This window comes from Scophthalmus maximus, chromosome 9 (genome assembly GCF_022379125.1).
Source record: "Scophthalmus maximus strain ysfricsl-2021 chromosome 9, ASM2237912v1, whole genome shotgun sequence".
Taxonomy (NCBI): domain Eukaryota; kingdom Metazoa; phylum Chordata; class Actinopteri; order Pleuronectiformes; family Scophthalmidae; genus Scophthalmus; species Scophthalmus maximus.
In genome coordinates, this window is record NC_061523.1 from 20,043,353 (window position 1) to 20,067,911 (window position 24,559).

General features: G+C 41.0%; 4 protein-coding genes across 6 annotated transcripts; 1 reads left to right on the forward strand and 3 right to left on the reverse strand.

The window, feature by feature from the left end:
* Positions 1 to 3,855: 3,855 nt before the first annotated feature.
* On the reverse strand, positions 3,856 to 8,822 carry eif4ea (eukaryotic translation initiation factor 4ea). The gene is made up of 7 exons (XM_035649581.2): positions 8,674 to 8,822; positions 7,323 to 7,426; positions 6,859 to 6,954; positions 6,488 to 6,551; positions 6,000 to 6,113; positions 5,452 to 5,591; positions 3,856 to 5,175 (listed from the first exon to the last, which is right to left on the reverse strand). The coding sequence occupies exons 1-7, from the start codon at positions 8,689 to 8,691 to the stop codon at positions 5,061 to 5,063; spliced, it is 651 nt and encodes a 216-aa protein (XP_035505474.1). The 5' UTR covers positions 8,692 to 8,822; the 3' UTR covers positions 3,856 to 5,060.
* A 1,535-nt stretch (positions 8,823 to 10,357) lies between these two features.
* LOC118319296 (alcohol dehydrogenase class-3) lies at positions 10,358 to 14,832 on the reverse strand. The gene is made up of 9 exons (XM_047334263.1): positions 14,702 to 14,832; positions 14,053 to 14,154; positions 13,265 to 13,406; positions 13,053 to 13,140; positions 12,601 to 12,820; positions 11,673 to 11,933; positions 11,312 to 11,447; positions 10,669 to 10,807; positions 10,358 to 10,573 (listed from the first exon to the last, which is right to left on the reverse strand). The coding sequence occupies exons 1-9, from the start codon at positions 14,807 to 14,809 to the stop codon at positions 10,549 to 10,551; spliced, it is 1,221 nt and encodes a 406-aa protein (XP_047190219.1). The 5' UTR covers positions 14,810 to 14,832; the 3' UTR covers positions 10,358 to 10,548.
* A 677-nt stretch (positions 14,833 to 15,509) lies between these two features.
* Positions 15,510 to 18,369, reverse strand: gar1 (GAR1 homolog, ribonucleoprotein). The gene is made up of 7 exons (XM_035649580.2): positions 18,279 to 18,369; positions 17,798 to 18,030; positions 16,828 to 16,982; positions 16,652 to 16,711; positions 16,418 to 16,544; positions 16,101 to 16,229; positions 15,510 to 16,006 (listed from the first exon to the last, which is right to left on the reverse strand). Exons 2-7 carry the CDS (start codon positions 18,018 to 18,020, stop codon positions 15,996 to 15,998), a joined length of 705 nt encoding a protein of 234 aa, XP_035505473.1. The 5' UTR covers positions 18,021 to 18,030; positions 18,279 to 18,369; the 3' UTR covers positions 15,510 to 15,995.
* Positions 18,370 to 18,392: 23 nt separating this feature from the next.
* Positions 18,393 to 23,158, forward strand: LOC118319297 (alcohol dehydrogenase class-3). 3 transcript variants are annotated; one of them, XM_035649575.2, is made up of 10 exons: positions 18,393 to 18,526; positions 18,626 to 18,678; positions 18,853 to 18,954; positions 19,511 to 19,661; positions 19,747 to 19,834; positions 19,916 to 20,135; positions 21,016 to 21,330; positions 21,422 to 21,554; positions 22,218 to 22,356; positions 22,848 to 23,158. In XM_035649575.2, the coding sequence occupies exons 2-10, from the start codon at positions 18,661 to 18,663 to the stop codon at positions 22,870 to 22,872; spliced, it is 1,191 nt and encodes a 396-aa protein (XP_035505468.1). In that variant the 5' UTR covers positions 18,393 to 18,526; positions 18,626 to 18,660; the 3' UTR covers positions 22,873 to 23,158. The 3 variants fall into 3 exon arrangements, with proteins under 3 accessions (XP_035505468.1, XP_035505469.1, XP_035505470.1); XM_035649576.2 differs by having other exon boundaries at positions 21,070 to 21,330; XM_035649577.2 differs by lacking the exons at positions 18,626 to 18,678; positions 18,853 to 18,954 and having other exon boundaries at positions 18,400 to 18,526.
* The last annotated feature ends 1,401 nt before the right edge of the window (positions 23,159 to 24,559 follow it).

A 24,559-nucleotide genomic window follows, 5' to 3' on the forward strand; every position in this document is an offset into this window, starting at 1 on the left:
GGACAGTTCGCGAAAAGAGAAGAGAAGTGACCATCACTCAAGAAAGTACAATCCTTCATTATCCAGAGCAACAAAGGTGAGGATGGATAGATAGATGGATGGATGGATGGATTGGTGGGTGGGTGGGTGGATGGATGGATGGATGGGTGGGTGGATGGATGGATGGATGGATGGATCTGTGGGTGGATGGATGGATGGATGGGTAGGTAGGTAGGTAGGTAGGTAGATTGATAGATAGATAGACAGACAGACAGACAGACAGACAGACAGACAGACAGGTAGGTAGATAGATAGATAGATAGATAGATAGATAGATAGATAGATAGATAGATAGATATAGGTAGGTAGATTATATTCCAAGAAGCGTATGCGCGTGGACATTGATATCTGCAATAGATATCAGACGTCTTACCAAAGTGTCCTTTGAATGAGCGTGAGCTGAAAACACAAGTGCAAACTTGTACTAATTAATTTACTCTGGACTGTGCTTGAGCCCCATTTTCAAGCAACTTGGGCCTGATTATTACAGCTCTGTGAGACTTTTCTACTTCTTATTCCCACCAGGACCGGCTGCAACATTAACAAGCTGCCTCACTCCTCAAGAGATTCACAATTTAACAATCTGAGTGGGAGTAAAAACATTTTTTTCATTCAAACATAATATAAAACTTTTAATTTAAAAGAATGTAAATACAACATTTTAGCTCCAGTGAAATGTTTCAACATTGTCATGCTCCTTCGTATCTGAATAACACCTGACGTGAGCTCCGGCGTGCACGAGCCTTAAAAACATCTACTGTACACACGTTGAGGACCTTGTGTTATCAGCCTTTCGCTCTGGCAACCGTAATAAAAATGGAGCACATTAATGTTGCCGCCGCAGTCAGTTACAGTTACTGGCGCAGATTAGCGCTCCCATCTGTCAAGATATCAGGGTTGTCAAATGCAGACACATCAGGTGTCAGCTGTTACTGCTAAAAGGTGCTAATCATTTCGAGGGGGCCTGGGACGGAGGGTTGATTTTTTTTTGCATAAATCTATACCGATTGTCGCTGCCAATAAGTGATCAGGGAGCAGGACTGAAAATGGCAGGCGGAGGACAAGAAAAACGGCAGACTTGAAGGAGCTGGTAACATAAGAGCTTTAATAAAGTGTCATGATTAGTCTTAATATGATAAAATGTCTCCTTGTTTCAATAGGTAAAATAAATGCTTGTATGTGCCACATGGTCATGAAGGGAAATTGTTTAATTATCTATCAGAAGATTAGGTCATCAGACAGTTAATTACATTAACATATTTTATCACATCTTATACTCATCCAGGGGGATATTTAAATCTGAAACGTAATTGCTTTACATAGCACACACACACACACACACACACACACACACACGGGCACAGGCACACATCCATACAATAAATGGGAAAATAATCTCACTGACCTGCACCGGGAGGACGTCCGACAACATCTGAGGCCTGGAGGATCGACCGCCCCTGCAGTGCAGTTTAATTTACTTGAACTTGTGCTGAAGCCGAACAGAGAGAGAGAAAAAAAAATACCAAATACAAATATAAAAAGCCATCGGACGAAGCTCAAACAAACGTGCGTTCAAGATCACACCTGGTCCTGGCTGAGTCGGCCAAACCAAGATCATTCATGAAGAGTGAGATATTACTGACTTTAAGAAAAGAAAAAAAAGGTGGCATTGTGTGGCCATAAAAAAAATGTTTTTATTACAGAAAATGTAAATTGAGAGAAATAAAAACTTTTTTTGGAGATAGAGCTTGTTGCTCTGACCAGGACGCCTCTTGGTGTCATCTCTTGTCTCAGACTGATGTAATCTAAATCATATATCAATATATAAATTGTATTATATGTACATTATATAATACACCTAGTGATAATCCAAAAAGGCCATTATGACGGGACACTAACAGAGCATATACCTGGAGGACACCTGGTTTAGGGTTAGGCGCGAAGAAATGAGCCCACACATCAGCCGTTTAGAGAATAACTAAAACGTCGGCATCTGGAATCTTGATTTCTTGATAGTGGTGAAACACCATCTGTGAGTTTATTTCCGTTATGTTTCCATCGAGGGGAAGATTATGTCTAAAGTCTGCTGCGAGTTGGACGGTAAACGTGTTTGACTGTTTTCAGCAGGTCTAACAGAGGCACGGAGCGATTTGAAGGTCCAACAGTGACGCAACACACACACAAAAAAAAAGGCTCCAATAAAATGAAAAGGGTTGCGTGTTGTATTTTGGACTGTAAGGACAATCTCGCGAGGCGTTCCCGCGGATCTCTCTGTTGCCCGCAGTGTCGAGGTGCGCCTTGATTGATCGAACCAATTACAGGGAAGCTTAAAGAGACAAGAGGGGCTTTGTTGCTCCCGCTGTTTAGTGTTCGTCAATACATGTGATAGATTACTTAGAGCCCCTTTTCAAGACCAACTGCAATTCGTGTCAAACAAAGGTGAAGACCAAAATTGTGGCTGCGGCTGTTACGGACATCTCTAAATCCACCTCGGCATGGTCGCAAAGGAAGATGACGCAGCCGCCGCATGAAAACATTGTGTGGTGCCAAACCGGCTTGCATAATCAAAATTTGGCAAACCCCACGCGGGGATGACAGGGAGATGGATGGCTCACTAATCCAAATAAATGGGGCTTTTATAAAACCGAATTCGCAGAGCACTCCATCAGGAGGAACACCGTACTGATACTGGGCAGCAGGGCCCTCCGTTGGTCTCAGAACTGAGGTTTCACGAGACGGTTGGAACCATTTCATTTCAGATTCTCTATGTTGACCCCGACAGCATCGCAGTGTTTCTGCAGATTTGTTGGACGCACACATGCAACAATTCTCAAATGGTCTGTGGCATTCAAAGCATGATAGATCGCTATTAAAGGACACGACGTTCCCATCACCATTGCAACACCAGCCGCCGGGCCGGGTCCACAGATTCATACAGTTGAAACCAAATTTCGAACAGCGGCGTCCGCAGCCTCAGCAGAAATCCAGATTCACCAGACCACAGTCTGTTATCTGTCTGGTTTTCGCTGAGCGTGCGTCTGCTGCCGCCCTCAGACTTCTTGTTCTCGGCTGACGGGACTTGACACCCGATGTCTTCTCCTGTTGTTAACTCAGTTCACCCCCAAGGTTATGAAATGCTCCCCTGCTCACCTCAGCCGTAGCGGGTCGGTATCCGAAGCTGCCGGCGTCTCTCTCTCTCTCTGTCCACTCCCGCCGGTCCGGCTGGCGTTCTCCTCTGACCTCTCCCATCAACCAGGTGTTTTTCCATCCACAGAGCTGCTGCTGTTCTTCACTCCGTCCTGGGAAGAAGAAAAAAATCTGCATAAATGCACAAGTATCCACAAAAGCCTGTCTCGCATCAACACTCCTGCCACTGTCAAAGTCACTGAGATTTTGTTTCCGTTCTTCCTATTCTGATGTCTGATGTGACCATTAACTGAAACTCCTCACCTGTATGTGCATGACTGCTGCTATGTGATTGAGTGCATCATCATTTTACTGCTATTCATGCAATTATCCGATCAGTCAAAGTAGCATTGTTGAACATAACTCATAAGCACTTAACATTGTAGCACTTGAAATGGCTTTTAAATGTTTGATCTGTTGGTATTTCAACTCCATGTATGCCAAATGTGTATTTGGAAGTAACAATAAATGGATTCTGAATAAGCAGGTGTATATGTGCTCTTTTGAATATATATATATATATATATATATTTCCTGTGTGAATGCGATGTCCCCTTCAGCCTCTTTTCATACATTGTGCAGTACAGTAACATTCAATATAATGAGTCCACTATGAATTATATCCGCTCATTTAGAAAGAACACAATCCACCGTACATGTTTATTTACATCACAGCCTTTGTACATTTAACTGCTCACAAATGCGGCAGGGTGTTGCATCCAAGGCACAGATCAATCCCTGCAATAAAGAAACTTTTCGCTTAGGTTACATAAAAAGACAAATCCGGGAATGGAAATAATTATACCATGTAAACTTTATCAAAGCAGTGGATCATGAATACTACCAAAACGAAACGAGTAAACGTAGGTCATGTGGCTTGTGTGCTTACAAACAAACAATATTTAAATATTAGGATTATCACAGACATACTGTTGTCATGTGATATGCCTCCAGTGCTCTGGAGCTTATAGTTCACGATATTTAACTGAGTGGCGTCAAAGTATGATAACAGCTCCAGGATCAACTAATGTTCCTGGTCAGTTTTAGTTTGAATTTTCTTATTTACTCAGGTTGCAAAGAACTCAAATTCAAAAGATGCTCATTATGAAGTTTCCAAATATATATTCCACTCTTCAAAACGTTGAACATCCTCAGTTTCAACAAGCTGCTTGACAAGAAACTAAAGAATTCAAACTCAGACCTCCTGTTTTCAATAAGTGATTTTTAAATGTCAAAGTGAAAACTGCTCTCAAGAGACAAAAATATTCAGACTCTTCTTTCTTTCCTATGAAAAATGGAAATTCAAAAATATGGTTTCCATATTTTTTTGTGGAATTCTGCTCACTTTCAGAGGGTGTGGGTTAAAACCCAATGCATGGTTAAAAATATACAATAAATCCATACATATACACTGTAAATCAACTGAGTTGTATGTACAGTACTAACAAAAATCTGCTATTTTATTTGACTTTGGCCTGTAGTGTAAACACAAATTATCTATATACATAAAGGATGAATCAAAAATATCACCAGAAATATGTAGTTCTTTTTCAAAATGAAAAACTGGGCATCAAAAAACAAAACCATCTTCCGCCCACCACCACAAAGATCAGAGTGCTCTCAAACTAAAGTGCTACATTTCACTTGACAAACTCGCACCATGAACAAAAGCTGTTTGGTAAAGTTTTCAAATGGACAAAGAAAGGAGATGCAGTCTCATCTCCATTTCAAATATTTGTTGGTGGATAAACTTGTCAGTAACATTCGTGGAAAAAAAAAAAAAAAGAAACAAAGGAAATCTTTGCCACCAAGAATTTGATTCTGGTTAACGGTCCTCAGGCGACGAACTTGTTCTTGGTTGTGGAGCCGCTCTTCGTGGCCGTGTCAGCGTGAGACTGGTAGCCAATGATCACTTTTGGTGGAACTCCTAATCTCTCTTTATATACACGCCTTCAAAAAAAAATAAAACAGAAGATGGATTATATGTATATAAGGAAAAATTCATTTAACATTACAGCTAATATCATGAACACTTTGAAGTTTTGACTGCATGTATTTACTGTGCGTATACATGGTTGTTCTGGAGATTATAAATGAAAAAAGTTTTTACGGACATTTTACAAATTGTCCCTCTACACTAACCTTAATATGAGCTTATATTTACCTTTGCTATGACTAAATTTTGTGTTTATTTCATGCTTGACACCTGCGGCCTGCTCTGCTCACCCTATGTGCGTAATGGCATCTTTGTTTTCGTAGTCTGTGGTCCATATTGCTATTTTATCTCCCTTGGCTCGGACGTTGATGACCGCCCCGCACACGTCGTCGCTGTGGTCGTCGAAAGCTTCGCCCACAAGACACAGGAGCTGCAGGAGAATAAAAAAGCAACAAAGACATCGTTTTCAAAATGTCTTCTTATTGTGGAGCGTTTTTTTTCACAAGCTGGTGGATGTTGTCCCTGCAGACGCTTTGACTTGGCACAGTAGGAAATGCACAGGTGGAACCAAGAACATTTAACAATGGCTCCATTCATTTCAAGTATTCCAGTAAGCCATCACAGTGTGACAGTGAGCCAAACATGCACAATACCAGGACCCTGAAAGCAAACAAATGGAATTCAGCCATGATTCATTTCATTTATTCATTTATTTATTTTTACACCCGAGCTTCACCTGTTGTGATGAGTCAAAATGTCTTTGGTGAAAAACGCAGACAGATAAATACAAATAACGGTCTAGTTAATGTCACCAAATAGTCAACAGGACTGAACGCACCGTCTCCAACCAGAACCGGTCCAGGTCCGCTCTGCGCTGCTGTTTGGACAGAGTGATCAGCCAGCGGCCGCCTCGTCGGTTCCGATCATCCTCCCACATGGGCTCGACTCCATCCTGTGCCCAAATAAATGTTAAAATTAACAAGACTAGACGTATCCCAGTATAAAAAAAGTAATGTACATTCATAAGTTTTAGACCAGGAAAGGAGCAACTAGTACATCACCACTAATCAGGTAGAAATTAAAGCAGTTGAATTCTAAAGTTTCACTGTTGTTACTCCGAAATAATTTACAGTTGCTGTCAGGTTTGGTCAAATTCTCAATTTTGAGGCAGTCAAGCATTTCTAGGGCTGTTAACCTAAGACATGAACTCTGGAAAATGTTGTCAAAATTGGGTCTGGACATTAGTACAGTAAATCTTGTACTCCCTAATATCTATATCTGCATCGGCCCACAAAAATCCAGATTGGGTCCGGCTCTACTTCTTACCTTAAACAGCGAGTAGTCACAGCCAGACATCAAGTTACTCGATAGCTGAATGTGATTGTATAATCTGTGAAGGAACAAAGTGATTTCATTTTCAACAAGACACAAAAAACAACCATCTTAGCCGCCTTGGAAAAATTGGAATATGAATTTGACCGAAGAACATAGAGAAATTGATCTTCAACTGGCACAGGTCTTACGAGGACGCAAAATAAAAATAAAAAATCTAGGATTGGTATTTACTTTCATTAAAATTAAATTTCCCTTTTTCCCTAATGTTGAACTCCACTACAACAAATCTGATCATTAATAGGCCGGGTGCAATTGTACAGCTCTACAAAGCAGAAATGTGTTTAGAGCAATAATATACTTACGCCCAGAAGTCTTCCACAGTGTCAAATTTAGCTATGAGGCGAAGGTTGGCTTGCCACGTTTTGCTTTTGTCGTTCTTGAAAAACCAAAGAGCCCACCTGCGAATCAAAGAGGAGTCGTCGTCTCAGAGTACAGCTTCAGGCCTGATGCTCATTAACAAAACTTGTTACACTGGAATCTTCACACACCACAAATCCTCAACACCTTTAAGTGCCTCAGCTGATTATAGCAATACCATGTGGCCAATACGCACAAACCAGAAGCATTGGGCTTCTTAGAGGAACACAAGGTTTGATGGAATCATATGAATCTGGTAAGAGTTTAATTTACGACCATCATCAATCGCCTTTGGTTGCTGATCTACTTGTTACGTTTTTCTGCGAATGATATTCTAATGTCTTGACTGTGTTGGGGGGAAAAAAAGAAAAAAAGAACAACAACAACAATAGACGAGAAATTAGCTCACCTGTTTTGTAGAGGATGCTTGATGTATGCTTCGGGATTCACAATCTTTTGAATTGTTGTTGCACATTTTTCCTTTTCAGGATTTGCAGGAACAGAAGATGAAACCTAGAGAACAACAAAAAAGCATGGAAAAATGTGTAAAAAAAAACAAAAACAAAATACAGATGTACCATCTCTGATTTTTAATGATCATAGCTATGATAATTTGTAATTTGCATGAGATGGATTGTAGACTGGAGGGGGATATGTTTTTTATATTGAGTGTACGAGGAGTTACAGAGAAGTTCACTGTCCCGTAAAGCAGCAGAAAAAAGTTTTCACTCAACTTAAAAGGGCTTTTACATTCACATTTCGCAGAACATTGTTTTATTTTTGAAGATCTGCGTAAAAAACATTTTCTTTCACAAAACATCTCAGTACGAACAGATTCTTTTACACAGTCACAAATGAGACTGTTACACAACACACACTTTAAAACTCCTGTAAAATGATGTATTCTGTGTCTTATTCTTCTAATACAATTCTATTTCGTTTTTATTAATTAACATTTTTGGGGGATTCTATTCTTAATAAAACCTGCACTAATTATGTCTTCTTAGGGTTTAAGTTAAGTTTCATCCACAATCTTTCATACAGGGATGAGGAGTAATGTGTATAAGGAAAGTGACCTGAAATGACTTCTGTTTGACATTATAAGTAAAATACAAAAAAAAATACAAAATAAAAATGTGACATTTCAGGGGGGGGGCGGGGGCTCCTGTTGAGGGGGGCGGGGCGCCCTCCCAATTCAATGCTAGGGGAAACACTGAATAACGTGAATCAACATGAACTTTAAAAAGCTTGGACGCTTTTATGAAAGTGGCATTAATCCCATTGTTCATCTTTATACTGCACAACGGTCGTCACCGTGATATGGTCCAACCACAACCTGACGTCAGTAAAATCAACGCTACCCGGAAATCATCACGCGGTTGATTGACGGGTCGTTACCGGCGCGCGCGTGACTCACTTTCATTCGTCCGAGCGCCGGACTTCATCTCCGGGTACCGACCCAGGTGTCCGCTCGGTTAACGACGACGCCCCCCCCGGTTAACGTGTTCTCCCCCGCGTTGACCACACTTTTATTTATTTTTTTTGAGTTCGGACAAGTTAGGGGATAAAACGCGAAAGTGCTAAATTGGTGATGTTTGGCTAGCGACTCCGCGTTTGCCTGTCGAGAGAGAGTTGACAGACACTCGTCTGGTTGACTCAGTCGAACCTGTCGGCAAACGTGTGTTTTATCGCCGGTTAAACGTGTAGTTTGGACGGGTGGAGGGTGTGTGTGTGTGTGTGTGTGTGTGGTGGGGACTCACCACCAGAGCGGTCGCCATCTTCGCGAAATCACCTTCTCATTTTTGGTCGAGTGTTAAAATAGCTGATTGGGCCATCTGGTACTCTGCACGGCGCATGCGCAGGAAGATGTGCGACGTTAGTGCTCCTTCAACTCGGTACAAGTATTAGATACAAATATACAAATAATAGTCCTGTATTCAAAGTCCTACTGACAACATTTCTCACACACACACACAGACTGCAAAATTAACTCGAAAAAGTACTTATTTTGCCAGATGCCCCATTTTCAGATTATACAAACTACTGGAATATTATGACTAACTCATTCACACACAAGCAGCATTTTTTAATATCGTGGGGCTAATTTGAATAACTTGACAAAATGTCAGGTGGTTACATCTTTAACTGCATATACTACCTTGACTTTTTGGATTTCCTGCTAGACAGTGGAACATCTAATTGACTGTTTTCTCTGTTATGTGTTTCTTTTTTATCATAACTTTGGTTATAATTGTTTTTATTCCTTCAATTTTGTATTTTTTTTCATATAAAAGGCCAATGAAAACATTTGAATATGTAACTGCATGTCTGATCCGTGTGTTCTACATGTGAAATCTCGATCTGAAAAGCAACCAAGTAAAAAAATGATACTAATATTTCCTTCTGAAATGTAAGATAGTAGTGTAAAGTACTACACATGTTAAGTACTGTCAAGTAAAGTACCTCCAAATCTTAAGTGTACTTGTACTGTACAGTTATGTTCCACCACTGATTGTTTATATAATATCCAGCATGGGCAGATTAATAAAAAAAAATATTCTAAATTTAGGTAGTAGTAATCCATTAGGCAATATGCTATATAAGTAAACCATATAGAATAAGACTTATGATCATGCCTGAACTCCCTGGTATTGTTCTCCAAGCTGCAGAAAAAATGCCAGAGAAGCTTTTTTTCCCAATCCAATTGTGTGTGATCACAGTCTTTTAGAAACATTGTTGAGGTTTTTATTTTCTCATCACCGTGTAAAAGTAAATGTCAGCGTGTTATTGCTTGACAGCCAGAGTGATACCTGCATGATGCCAGGTCGGAGGTTGATTTATATAATCCTAAAAATCCCAGCCAGAGATGCTTTTTAATAATAAGCCTAACAGGTACAAAATGAAGAGACCACCCCAACCTATAGTTTGGCCTTGTTTCCCTTCCTAAGAAGAGGTTTAGCAACTGCTATATGTCAGTAATTTTGCTTATCGCATTCTTTATTTAGCACATTCTGTATCTGTGATGAAGTTGCCTTGGGAAACTAAGCTTGATGTATTAATCATCTGATGGTACTGTTGCCTCATGCAGTTTCTGCAAAACGTTTTTCAATTGTACTCACTGAAACATAGTGTGTAGCCCTGTTTGGATGCTAAGAGAGCTCCTTTGCTTAAGTGGAGCTAGTTGAACAAGCCCTAAGATCTGAGCGCATAGAAGAGAGACAGGAGTTTTTTGATTGCTCACCCATACATAGTGCAGAATATTAAAATGTTTCCTCTTCGTTTTACGTGTTTTAAATGTATCTGAATCCTCAAACTTCCTGATTATCTCCAGGTTCCAGTTTCAGACTGTTGAAACTCCACTGAATATAAATGTAATATATTTTTCTTAAATGCGTTACATTAGTCTGTGAACGGGCAACAAAAAGGAAAAGCGCAGAATACATGCAATTTTCAAAAAATGTTTTAATAACACTGTTTTTTGGTTCAAACAGGTATTCTGCTGTTAATGAAAAGTAGGATCTAATACTTAACGTTACGTTCTTTCAAGCAAGTGCAGAGAAATACGTTAAGTGCTGCAAACGGGGGAGGAAACTGTTTAAAGGCCGGATGTGAAGGATGTCAATGCTGTTGGCCCTTCAGAAGGTCAGCACTGTGCGGATGCTGCAATGGAGGAAGAAAAGAAGATATGTTGGGCCGGTAAATAAAGAACAGTGATTCTAACATGTACTAACTGTGTAAAAAAAAATTTTTCTCACCTCTTCCCAGCGTGCATGAGGTCAAATCCCTCATTGATCTGCTCGAAGGGCAGCGTGTGGGTTACAAACTCATCCACCTTCAGCTTCTTATTCATGTAATCGTCAACCAGTTTGGGAACACTCTCCACACTCTTCCAGCCTGGGGGTAAATAAGAAAATCATTGATTTTTTTCTAAAAGGTATAAATTTCAATTAGCCAAAACTTAACAGTATGAATAATGGTATAATTTAACTATCAAAATGGCCTTGGGCAAGGCACTTACTCCCTAGGAAACTTTATAAATAGCAGGTCAAGCTTTACTTGGTAGAACCAGAAAAATAACCAGAAATAATATCAAACTACAATAACTCATTTGTACCATTTACATGCTGAACCTGAAGCTAAAGCCTTTCGTCTAAAAGCAATTTATTGTCTTTGTGTCAAATTATTAATAGAGAACTTCAAGCACCAGATTATACTCAGCCTAATTTAAGTGCAGGCTAAAAAAAAAAGTGCTCATTGATTTTACTTCAGTCTGGAACTGGCTGCTGTCTCACATTATACTATGCAAAAAAGGGGGTTTGAACTCGCCGACATTGGGAGATGCTGCCAGACCACGTTAAGCCCTTTACAACAAGAAATCCTCTAAACACGGTCACCCACCTCCGAAGGCTGTTCCCTTCCACACTCGGCCCGTCACCAACTGGAACGGTCTGGTCGAGATCTCCTGTCCAGCTCCGGCTACGCCGATGATGACACTTTCACCCCATCCTTTGTGGCAGGCCTCCAGAGCAGCTCTCTAAAAAATAATGGACTAGTGTCATTTACTGGTTTCTGTCCACTGCCAATTCTATGAATAGCGTTTTATATACTGCTCGTGCCACCTGTCATCTACACAGGCTCATAGTACACCTGAAAAGGTTTTTCTATAGACATATGATGATGCATGAACGCTATTGCTTGTATGTGATGTGCTGCATGTTTTGCATACTAAAATGGAATGCGAACACAAAATGAGTCTCACCATGATTTGCACATTGCCAATGCACTCAAAGGAGTAGTCCACGCCCCCGTCGGTCATCTCCACCAGCACCTCCTGGACGGGCTTGCTGTGGTCCTTGGGGTTCACGAACTCTGTGGCTCCGAATTCCTTTGCTTTCTCGAACTTCGCGGGGTTGATGTCCACGCCAATGATCCTGGTCGCCCCGGCAACCTTGCAGCCCATAATAACAGCCAAGCCAACGGCTCCGAGGCCAAATACAGCGCACGTGGAACCAGGCTCAACCTGAGTGTGCACAAAGAGGAGAATACCAATGTGAGAGTTCAAATATATATATAATATATACCCATGGTATTAAATGCATCTTTAATTTTTTTATTTCATTCATCACTTTCAATATGTCTGTGCAATCTCAATATCTTTCCATGTGCAAGCCAATTTAAATTGTATTTATCATAGCTATTTTAAATTTCCTTATGTGTATATTGCTCTTTTTTATATTTCCATAAATCCATACTGTACGTTTACTTGTTTCTTATTTTTTTCAAACTGATGCTCGCAAATTTCCCCGCTGTGGGACTAATAATGGAATAATCTTATCTTAAATGCTACTAAATTTGTTAATGCATCATTGTCTGTTTCAGACTTCGAAACTGAGCCTCTCTGGCAATAATTTCATATTCACATCAAATCTGCATGATTAATATGGGTGACCCATTTCAGAGTGAAACATGGCGAACAGTGACAACTTTTGAGTCTCTTCTCATCGATCCCTCGAGGATACGTTTTTGCGACTCACGCGTTTTGCATAAAGACCTCTAAACAATAAAATGTGTCAAAACTTCCCAGCGGTGGTGTATCTCCATTTTGGGATACAAGAATCATCCACCGACTGTTTGTAACATGGTTAGGAGGCGGTCTTGTGGTGTGATCAACAGCCTGCGACACGCACCTTAGCGGTGTTGAGAGCAGCACCGTAACCCGTCGAAATGCCGCATCCGAGGAGGCACACTTTATCCAGGGGAGCGTCCTCGTTCACCTTGGCCAGGGAGATGTCGGCCACCACGGTGTACTCGGAGAAGGTGCTGGTACCCATGAAGTGAAACACTTGCTTCCCCTTGCAAGTGAAGCGCGAGGTCTTGTCGGGGAGCAAGCCCTGGCCCTGGGTTACTCTGCAAAGGTGGAAGCCCCCGGGGGAAAAATGATGGGGTTTTTATTTTTGATTATGATGAAACACAATTGCTGTGAAGGACAGGCCATTATTGATTGCCCTGGAGTGAGGAGCCTGAGGCTGTGAGATCAAGTAGTGAAGTTCTGCCACGGAGAAATACATTTATTAAATTTCAATCTTATCACAGACCAACACACAAGGTTACATAAATTGAAAACTAAAAAAAACATTACCTAATTTTCTGGCAAAGGTTCGTCTTGGGGTTTTTGCAGAATTTGCATTCACCGCACTGTGGCACGTACAACGGGATGACGGTATCGCCTTTGTCAAACAGAATTGTCAATTATAAGAAATCGTACAAGGAGTGCTTATTAGTGACGCTGCACAAAACGATGGATAAGTCTCTGTATTTTTTTAATTTTTTTTTTTATAGGTGGCTCCATACCTGGCTTGAATTTGTTGACGCCCTCACCGACACTCTCAACTGTCCCGGCGCCCTCATGGCCCAAGATGACAGGGAAAAGACCCTCGGGGTCACTGCCACTCAGGGTGTAGGCATCGGTGTGACACACCCCCGTGGCAAAGAGCTGTGTGAGCAAATGTGTTATTTAAAAAGTTTGTCCGTTACAAATCTGTTTGATGTGAGAATACTAGAGCCCGACAGATACGGATTTTTGGGGGCCGATGCCGATATTTGGGAGAAGAAGGTTTCCGACACAGACACATTGTCCGATATATATATATATATATATATATATACATATATATATATATATATACTTTTTAATCTGTCAATGATTCCTAAGATGTTGATATTAAAACATTTATGACAAAGACATGTAATTGAGGCTTGATATTTTAGGTTAACCATAAGCTTTATCATAAATAACTAAACATTGAGAATACAAATACAGAACTTATAACAAACATTAATTTTACATAAAATGTAAACATAAATGCACATGTGAAGGCTCAAATCAGTCGGCAAATAATATCGGCCGATACAGATATGTCTGTGAAAGGCTAATATCGGCCGATGTTATCAGGTATATATATATATATATCTATATATATAGATATATATATATACCCGCCGGGCTCTATAGAATACCATAAAAAAACTATGCATGATCTTCACAGTAATATCTAATCATGTCTGCTTGCACAGCGTAAAACACACACTGTGTGTGATTCTTTCTGTGGGAGGCTGCAGTGGAGAACTTTTGTTTTTACCTTGATGCGAACTTCATGGGCCTTGGGTGGTGCCACCTCCACCTCTTCGATGGACAGAGGCTTGCCAGGTTCCCAGGCAACAGCTGCCTTGCACTTGATCACCTAGAGGGAAATATATAGCAGCAGGTCTTTTTTTGGTGGGGGGGGGGCATTTCTTTCACAGAATGCTGCTTCAGTTAAATGAGTAACAGCAGGGGCCTGTAACAGCTCAGGCTGCGCAAAGTAGTTGACCTCGTTTGAACTGTATCCAGATTAATGCACGAGCTGCAGTATTTCACTGCTCGACCGTTACAGTTAAATGCCGAATGTTTCTGCGAGACCCGGCTGCGATTTCTTTCATGCACTGAACATAGTTCTATGTGCATAAATCACTTGATCAACTTCAAAGTTGATAGAGTGCAACAGCAACTTGCACACACACACAACACCGGATGCGACCGGCTGAACCCTGTTCCTTGTTGGGTGATTGACCACTGACTCGTTGTTGTACTTAATTTAACCACACGCGAATTGTGACAAGTTACTCAGAAGCACTATGGTTATTCTTTACACTACGGGTGCACCTGAAGCCTCTTTATCGATATGCGCGTGAATAAAGAATACATGGAGAGTATTAGCATGTTGTACATTATGGAAGGAACGCACTCACTTTCCCAGCTGTCTCCATGTTCCTTTCCTTCAGCGCGAGGGAGGGGCGGAGCGAGGCCGTAAAGGACTCGACGTCCGGACCAATCAGAGACCACGCGAGGGGAATCATGACGCAGCCACGGCGGAAACCGGAAGTATTTCATTCAGACCATCGCTCCATCTCGTCTATCTTGGATTCATAACTCTGGATTTTTTTTTAGATTGGCTTGATTATCGATGTTGTGCTCGTCAAATAATATCAAGAAACAGAATCTTAGTTGTGACGGTAAAAAATAAACAATGTGTGAACATACAAGCTGTTATGAAGCTATACAAAATATTTGTAATTTTTTTTTAAATTAAAATTTCATATGGCGTGTGATAGAACACACAAGATGTCAATTAGGTGAATACTTGTTTGTTGAATTTTTTTTTTTTTTTTTAAATTGGATCCTGTGAAGACCCTGAGGGAGCAACAGTTTTACAAAAATATCTTAAATATTGCTCATGATGGTAGAAGTACTCCCAATCTGGCTGTTATACGTATTTTACCAAAAATGTCCATTACCTTCCTAGATTTGAATGAAATACATTTCTTCTCCCTTATTGAATTGTCCAGACTTTATATATATGAATATGCAAATTATTTCCATATCAAATGATTAACTGCTGCACACAAGGCATCTTGTGTTCATCAGTGTGTGCACTGAAGGTTTCAAACTTCCATGTTACATCTTCCCATGGACTAGGACTGGCTTGCAAATATTGCCGTACATACAGATGCTTCTGACGCTTCATCACGTCAAAGATTAATTTAAGACCAGAGGATATGAAATAGACACAGTAACCAAAGCACCTTTTAATCAAGGCCTTTAACAAAAATGTGACATTTGGTTTAAGATTTTTTTTACAAATTATAGGTATTAAAATGTTTTCAACCAGTAGTCAATAGTCTACAAACTCCTACACAAATTCCCTCAGACAAAAATAAAAGAATGTGTCTCCTGAATCATGGCCAAACATTTTAACACAATCAGCAGAGGATGATGATGTGCCTGTTCGCAAAGGGAGCCTGTAACCCTTCATAACAGGCTGAAAAAGTCCACGCTATGTTACACCTTTGAAATAATCATGATGATTCATCACACCTTCAAACCAGATACAAAAAATAACAAAATGAGAAGATCCATTCAAGTTCTACAAATAGAGGCAATGTCCATAATCTGCGTCCAACAGGCCAGGCACTGGATGGAAACGCAGCCTTTTTTGCTGGAGTAGGTGTAGACAGGGATGAAAAGATCCACCAGACAGTCACATCATCTCCCACCTGAAAGGTAACGAAAATAAACATTTTCACATGATATGACAACACAGGAAATGCAACAACAAAAACATTATGGAGAATGGAAAAAGAGGCCAACCTCTGAATCCACGTCCTCCGCCACCTCCTCGTCCTCTGAAGCCGCCGCCTCCGCCACGTCCACCACCTCCAAATCCTCCGCCACGACCACCACCTCCAAATCCTCCGCCCCTGCCACCTCGAAATCCACCTGAAAGAAGAAAAAAAAAAAAAAAAGAAACGCAGAGAGTTATTGTAATTATTTTTTTTCAAAATAAGTTTTCATTTTCTCTAAAAATTCAAAGGCTAACCTTTAGGCTACCTCTGACGAAATGTTCAACACATCCATCAACAAGGAGGAGATGAGATTCATTAAAATGAGACATTAAGTTTGAATACCTCCACGAGCACCACCTCTTCCTCCACCTCTACCGCCACCCCGGCCTCCTCTTGGCGGCCCCTTCTCTCCTGGCGGCCTGGGGAGGAATCTCTGCAGTGGGAGGAGCTTCATTGGATCTATATAAAACTGAAAGAGAATAATGCAAATTACATATGGTCTATGACACAGAGCCACGGTAATGCAAATGTGGGTATGCTCATGAAATACATTGAAATGTTTGAAAAGTGTTTTACCTTCTGCAGTTTCTTAAATGAAGACGCCTTCATATTATCTGACAGTTTGACTGAAAAATACTGCAGGGTTAGGTTAAGGAATGAACAGGGAGTATGATATTAAATCCACCAAAGTTCACCTTTACTTTTTCCCCCCAGAGATCCAAAGAAACATTAACAAGTGACAGAAAGGATACAAAGTCCCGGAGCTGGCCGAAAATCTCATCCACCTTCCCAATCTGCTCCTTGTTTTCCAAGTACACCGGGGCATTGAAGTAGGGAACTTTGTTTTCCTCTGTTGTACACCGGCACACAATGTCATCTTCACACGGATGCATGAACTCTCCCACGCCTGCAGAGCGGAAAAACAAAGAAAAACATTTAGTTGTTTGAAATGTGGGGCAGCCATTTTTGCCTAGGGCCAATTTTCAACTACTGTCCTTGTCTACTGGATGAACTGAGAGGTGGTTCAGAGCCTTGTCATGCACTTTTTGTAGGTCTGCAACTCTGCATTTAGCTCAGAGAGGACAACACCACATGATGTTATTTGAGCACTCAAAGGATGGAAGAAGTCGTCGAAAAAGAAATGAAGACAGAAAAAAAACAGGCTTTAAACCCTCAAAGTGTAAACACACATAACTAACAAGGACCATGTCTACTGGCTTTGCTTTTGATGGTGTGATGTCGACTCAAATGTCCAATTTCTCACTTAATGATAGTGAACATTAGAAAAGTACATTCAATACACAAGCCCTCAATTACCACGGAGAACACACTTTGCTCTAACTTCCATATTATGACACCCAGTGTCTGATATGTCAGGTGTTTCCTGTTATAATTACAGTTAATGTGTGAATGATATTTAAAGTTGGGACATGGTAACGGCCCCATGACATGAGCTGGTGGTCACACTCATCATTCAGGTGTTGTCATGTGGAGTCAGTGATGGTTCAGGCAGTGTTTATATGCAAACTGTTTGGTTTTTTTGGACATTTTCAAGCTGCCACTTTCCCCGAACTGATAGCATTAATTGTGCCCCATCAAACAATGCAACTTTATTCATTTTTTATTACATACTTTAGATGAATCGATCAAGCCTCAGACACATTCAGCAACTTCGAATAGCTCCCTGGCCACGATGTGCACCATGTGATTCGATGATCTTACCGACGACATACTCCGGGGGGCCGTAGTCCTGCTGTCTGTTGAAGCCCCCTCGGCCGCCGCCGCGTCCGAACCCTCCTCCGCCTCTGCCGCCGCCGAACCCTCCTCCGCCTCTGCCGCCGCCGTACCCTCCTCTGCCGCCGCCGTACCCTTCTCCTCCGCCTCTGCCTCCTCGGTTAAAGCCTCCGCCTCTGCCGCCTCGTCCTCCACCTCCACGGAAAGACATGTCCTCGTGTCTGAGGCAGAACGAAGCGGGGAGCACAAAAAAACAAAACAACACGTGGATTTAGTGGCTGGTTGAAGCGGCTACACGAGTAGCTGCTAGCATGCTAGCTCCACCTAAAAGTCGTCCAAAGTAAAAGCTCAACCCGCATTTTGTCACACAAACCAACGCGACATGTATTCGCTTATGAATATAAAAGGTTAAAGATTTATTTGTACAGTTTACGAAACAAAACGAATGAGAAAAGACACAGAAACTCACAACTTTGCTCGACGAGCTGTGGCTATTTCCTCCGGGGGACGTCCACGCGATGACAACACGTGTGATCCAAGCCTGCCGTACAGAGGATCGCCAGTGTCGGAAAGTGTCGTAAAATAATCACAACCCTTATCGCGGCCTCGTCCTATTTAAAGGAACAGGCAGTCAATGTGTTTTTGTTTTCGTTCTCAGTTTAAAAAAAAACAACGAGCTGCCTGGAACTTGTACTCAGCACAGAGACCACAGACCCGGTCAGTGTTACTTTGCACATTCAAGTGTCGATGTAGTTTGACGCAAAGTTATTTAGATGTAAATACTCCAGCATGATAAAGTATTTTGTTGAAACGCAGGAAACTACTGCTACTACTTAAAAAAATACTGGACAATGTCCACAACAGGCCAGGTAAGAATATTATTCTACACAAAGCACATCTACACAATATTCATGGTTTGACTTATTATGTAATTTTTTTATGTTCAATTCTGTGTTTTCCTTCCTGAGTATGGCGTCCATTTCAACACTGGAAAACTGAGCAACGAACACAAAGTATTTATTATTTTTTTTGTTTGATTTCAGGTGATCAAGTGCAGGGCAGCCGTTGCTTGGGAACATGGCCAGCCTCTGGTCATTGAGGATGTGGAGGTGGCCCCACCTAAGGCCCATGAAGTCCGCATTAGGGTCAGCTGCCTGCAACACAAGGAACCATGAGCATAATGAATTTGTTATCTGGAGCTTAGCTTATAAATGGTTTAGTTATTAATGATTGCGCAAATATTAATGTTGACAGCTGCTGAATTGTCAGTGCTTATTATTTGGAATTGTGATGACAATGTTAAGGATGAATTGCATTGTTCAAGTGGGTTATCACCTCATATTTTCACCTTACTCTGTATATAAAAATGTATTACATTGAATGACCAGCAGAGGGCGACTCTACTGGCTGCAAAAAGAGGTCAAAAGAAGTTCTGCTAGAATAACCCATTTCATTTTGGTGGAGATGCAAAAATATTTCATTTTTTTCACTTTCTTTACTATGTTTTATTTAATCTAAGTAAGTTGAAGTAATGTATAGGACTGTTATTATACAGGCAGTACAATTTTGAGAGAAAATGCTTTTAAGGTTTTTTTTCCCGCTGTTGAAATGCATATTTTACACCAACTACTGCATCCACTTCATAAAACTGTATGATGAACAACATGAACGCAGCATCCTCCCTTACCTGCCTTTCTGCAGAATGTTGCCACAGGCGTGTGCCACACAGACTGGGAGTACATGTATGGGACTGGGGAAGGGATGAAGCCGAGACCGTTCCCGTTGGTTCTCGGCCACGAAGCAGCCGGAGTAGTGGAGAGCGTTGGTCCGGGAGTCACCATATTCTCCCCGGGTATATATTTGCACAGCTCACAATGGACAAGCAGACATTTGGTTGGATTCTGAAGTAGTTTTCTTTTTTTTCTTTTTTTTTTCAGGGGATCAAGTTATTCCTCTTTTTCTGCCTCAGTGTGGGGAATGTGAACGGTGTCTGAGCCCAAAAACAAATCAATGCAGGAAAAACTGGTAATTTCTTTACACACAGACACAGTTGCATTAATTGTTTGGTTTTTTTACTACGCATTTTTCCCTTTTTGTGGATTTCAGGGCAAACACACAAATGGGCGTTTTGGCTGATGGCACAAGCAGGATATCTTGCAGGGGACAGCAGGTGTACCAGTTCCTCGGTGTCAGCTCTTTCTCCCAGTACACCGTGGTTCCCGACACCTCGCTTGCAAAGATAAGAAGCGATGCACCGCTGGACAAAGTTTGTTTGCTTGGTTGTGGGGTTTCCACGGGTTACGGTGCGGCTCTGAAAACAGGCAAGGTGAGGGGCTACGCATCTGGTCTACACTTACATTCTAATCATAACTTAAATACATTCTGTTTCTGAAAACAAGAGTCATGCAGATGCAAGATATTGACAAAAATTACAATTTATAGACAGTTGATATATAATAATATAATAGTAACAATAATAACAAATGGATTTACTGTCAGAAGGAAAACACCTTAGTTGACATTTTCCAAACACAACAGTTTTTTTTTACTGGATTTTCCTATATTTCAGTAACATTAACCCCATATAAGTGTAGTTAATGGGTTAAAAGGACTTAAAGGTTCCATATAGCACACCTGCTTTTTTCCTAATTTTTTGGGGATATTAAAAAAGGCTGAAAGCCAAATTAAATGCAGGACGTGTTTGTGGAGGTCTGCAGAGCAGATACAGAGGTGTGGAAGGTCACCCTTAAACAAATTATAGAGAATGATCAAACATGTTTTGAATATTGAACAACCTTTGGCCCGCTCAGTGGCGATGTGAGAACAAACACTGAGCTGAGAATAAAGTGGTTCGGTGAATAGAACCAAAGCAATGACGGAGCATTTTTGTGTCTGATCATTTTTTTTTCTTTCCAAAATATTCCAGCTAATGGAGAATTTAAGTGCGGTGAGTGTAAAGTGAAGTCCAATTTGTATTTTGGATATTTGATAAAAGTATGTTTCACTGAAATGGTAATTGCAAAATGCAGATTCCTTTGACAAACAATGAACACAAACCAACCAGGCTGAAAACCCTGGTTGATTAAGGGCAATTTTAGATTAAAAAAAAAAATAAAAATTGCTCAACACAAGTCAAAAGGCAAACAATGAAAGTAAAGTCACGATGTAGTATACACACCGATCAGCAACAACACTGAAACTGGTAGCGGGTTCACAGATGTGGCTTTCACAGCTGTGACTCCCACACTGTGCGACTTCAGGTGGAAAAAGATGCCTCGTGCGCCGTGTTTGGGCTCGGATGTGTTGGGCTGGCCGCCGTCATGGGATGCCGGGCTGCCGGGGCGAGAAGGATCATCGGGGTCGACGTCAACCCCGACAAGTTTGCGAAAGCCGCGGCGCTCGGAGCCACTGAATGTGTCAACCCCGCGGATCACGGCAAGCCCATCCAGGAGGTTTTGGCGGAGATGACAGACGGAGGGGTGGACTACGCTCTGGAGTGTGTCGGGAGTCCAGCTGTCATGGTGGGTGTGGGACAGTTACGCACATTACATTGCACACACCAGAGTCTGTGAGTATGTCAATCTATTTTAACGGCAGTATTAATGGTCCTAGAGTGCCGCGCTCGAGTCCACGGTCGACGCCTGGGGCACCTGTGTGATCGCTGGGTGGACAGAGAGAGAAGCAATGAAAGTCAAGGTGGAACAGATCCTGTTGGGACGCACCTTGAAGGGGACTTATTTCGGAGGTGAATATAAAACGAGTTACCAGGCCTGACAACTTATGGAAATTAGCGTGATGGGAGAAATTAAACCCCTCTGGAATCTGAAGCCTTGTCAGACACTTCTGAGGTGGTTGGACATGTCTTGACATTTTTATATACCAGCATTAGGAATCGCATCATTAATTTGAGTTCAGTATGTCATTGTTTGATAAAGACCACTTTGAAAACATTATTATTTTTTAACTTTGCAGATTTTGATGTTAGACTTTGAGAAAATGTTAACTAAGACATTAGTTTTTTTGATTAGGGCTTCAACTAATTATTTGTGTTAATTATTGAGTACAATATTGATTATTAGAGTGCCTATCATACACACATTTTCAAAGCCTAGAGTAAAGTCTTCAACATTGATCAGCAGTCCCAAATGAAAAAGTAACCAGTTGACAATTTTATAAACCAGAGAAAAGCAGGAACCAGTGAATGTTTAACAGGTTGATTAGGCACTCGAACATTTAAATGATTATCGAGACTGTTGTTGATCCATCAGTCAGTTTATGGTTTTAGGTGTTTTGATGAGAGTTCCCCACTGTCAAAAAAAAAACCCCTGACAAGGCAGGTAGCTAACACAATGCAGCCACACAACGGTGCATTTTCAGTAAAGAAAGTTATCGTCCTTCTAAACTAAAGGTTGGAAGAGCGTGCAGGACGTGCCTCGACTGGTGGACGACTACATGAACCACAAGCTGAAGCTGGACGAGTTTATCACCCACAACCTCCCTCTGGATCAAATCAATGTGGCCTTTGACCTTTTGAACAGTGGGAAAAGGTAGGATGTGAGTTATTTGTGGTCGTGGAGTGAGTCATCTTGTATTACTGTGAAACTGAGCCACAGTTAATATTTTGGGACCATTGCTGCTTTCATCTTGTAACTGTATTCCCACACATCGTGGAGCATTTAAGGACAATTATTTTTACATGGATGGATGAACGTATGTATTGTTTCTGTCTATTAGGATTGCAACTATTATTTGCATAATTGATTAATCTGCACATTAATTCATTGCTGATTTATTGCTCGTCTGAAGAGAAAAATATATATACATATATATATATATATATGTATATATATATGGGGAAAAACAAAACTTACTTAAAACTAGGAATCAATCATCAAATTAGTTTATGATTAGTTTTCTGTCTCAATTGATTATTTGTCCAATCTGTCAAAGTCTATATAATACACAGCATATTGGGCCTGGTGGGAAATATATGACTCATCAGTTATTCCAATAATTTTCTTCTTTTTTCTCTCCGTAGCATTCGCACTGTGATCACTCTATGAGACTCTCGACAGGAGGCAAAACCTATCGACAAGGAGGAGGGTTGACATTCACTCCCGTTGCTATGGTAACTATTGTGATTTTTTCAAACACAATTCTGCCGTGAATTTGCGAAGATTATTATTAGGCATTTCTTGAAATATATCAATGATTCATATTTTTCAGTGCTTGACTTTGTGGCAAGTGAGCATGTTAGCCACTAGATGGCAGTCTTGTGTCATGTAAAAGCCTCTGTCTGTGTCCAGAGATACATCCAACTTTTATAAATGGAATTCTACCTGCAACGAATTCTCTTTTCTTATTTATCATAAACATGATGAGCACAGTATCACCATGGAACATATAGTACAAGAAACATCTTTAAACTTTAGAAACATCATACAGAATTCATATATATATATATAAATATATATATAGAGAAAAGTATATATATATGACAATGATAATATGTATAGTATATAGTAGTAGTGTGTGTAAATATGCAGTAACATTGAGACAAATCTCTACATCTGTCACACGTGAAGCGATAGTTGGAATTAAATACCCTTGTATAGAATGTAGGGCGAGAGACAAAGGAACCAAATGGCGGAATCTGTCATCGGCCGCAGTGAAGTATCTGCCTCATGTGGTCGGCCGTACCAGATTTCGGCCTTGGTAATGTTATATATTGATTTAATAGGGAGTCAGTGGAGAAGGGCTAAAATAACAGTCGCGGGCTGTCAGGACACAAGACAAAAGGTTGCTTCGCGAAAGGTTGTTTTCAGTTCCTCTCGGAGAAGACCTGAAATAGCTGCCAAAGGAATTTGTTTTATTGAAGCTCCATTCAAATGCCCTTGGCAGGTCCCCCTGCGTTTCCATCTTTATTTAAAATGGAAAATAAATTGGTGCTCTCTTCCTCTTATGTCGGTCTCCTCTGCCTGTGTGCTATCAATCACAGATTATGCACCCCCCCCCCCCCCCCCCCCCCCACACACACACACACACACACCTCCCCCTTTCTCTTATGTCTCCCAAAGAATGTAAAAAGTAAAGAAAGTCTTCGAGAAACAAAAAGCAGAAGGATGCAGAGAACGACGCCGTTAGAGGGAGATAACCGAGGGAAGATCAAAAGACAAAGGGACAGACGAGTCTCGACAGGTGGTTGTGTGACTGGCCACCGCATGTATAAGAGTTGGACATGCTCACAGATTTATAAGGCTTTTCTTGGGGACATGTGTTTGAATGTCTGCCTCATCTGTCGGAGAACTATCCAAAGTGACGACCATAAGTCTCCCACCCGTTTTTTTTTGTTTTTTTTCCCTTCCTCTCTGCGGTTGAACTCTGCAACCCCGGGAATTGTCACAGCATTGTGCAACTGATACAGGGAGGACATGCTATATGAATTACAACCACGCCATCGCGCGCCGTTCTGAAACTGTCCGTCTTGTCATGTTTGACAGTCGTCCGAGCAGCTCTTCCTCAAGATATCCTCCTGGACGGGAAGACAGGGATGGAGACAAAACCCATATTTACAGTTCTGTTCTTTTTAATATCTATCGCTGTCATGGCTTGCACCGCGACAACTCTTTCCCACACACGAGGCTTCATGAAGATAATTGACAAACAACAGAAATGCCAGATGAAGCAAATGCCATCACAAAAAAATAAAAAAAAATAAGGGCATGTCTGGAAAAAAAGAAAAATGTCAAA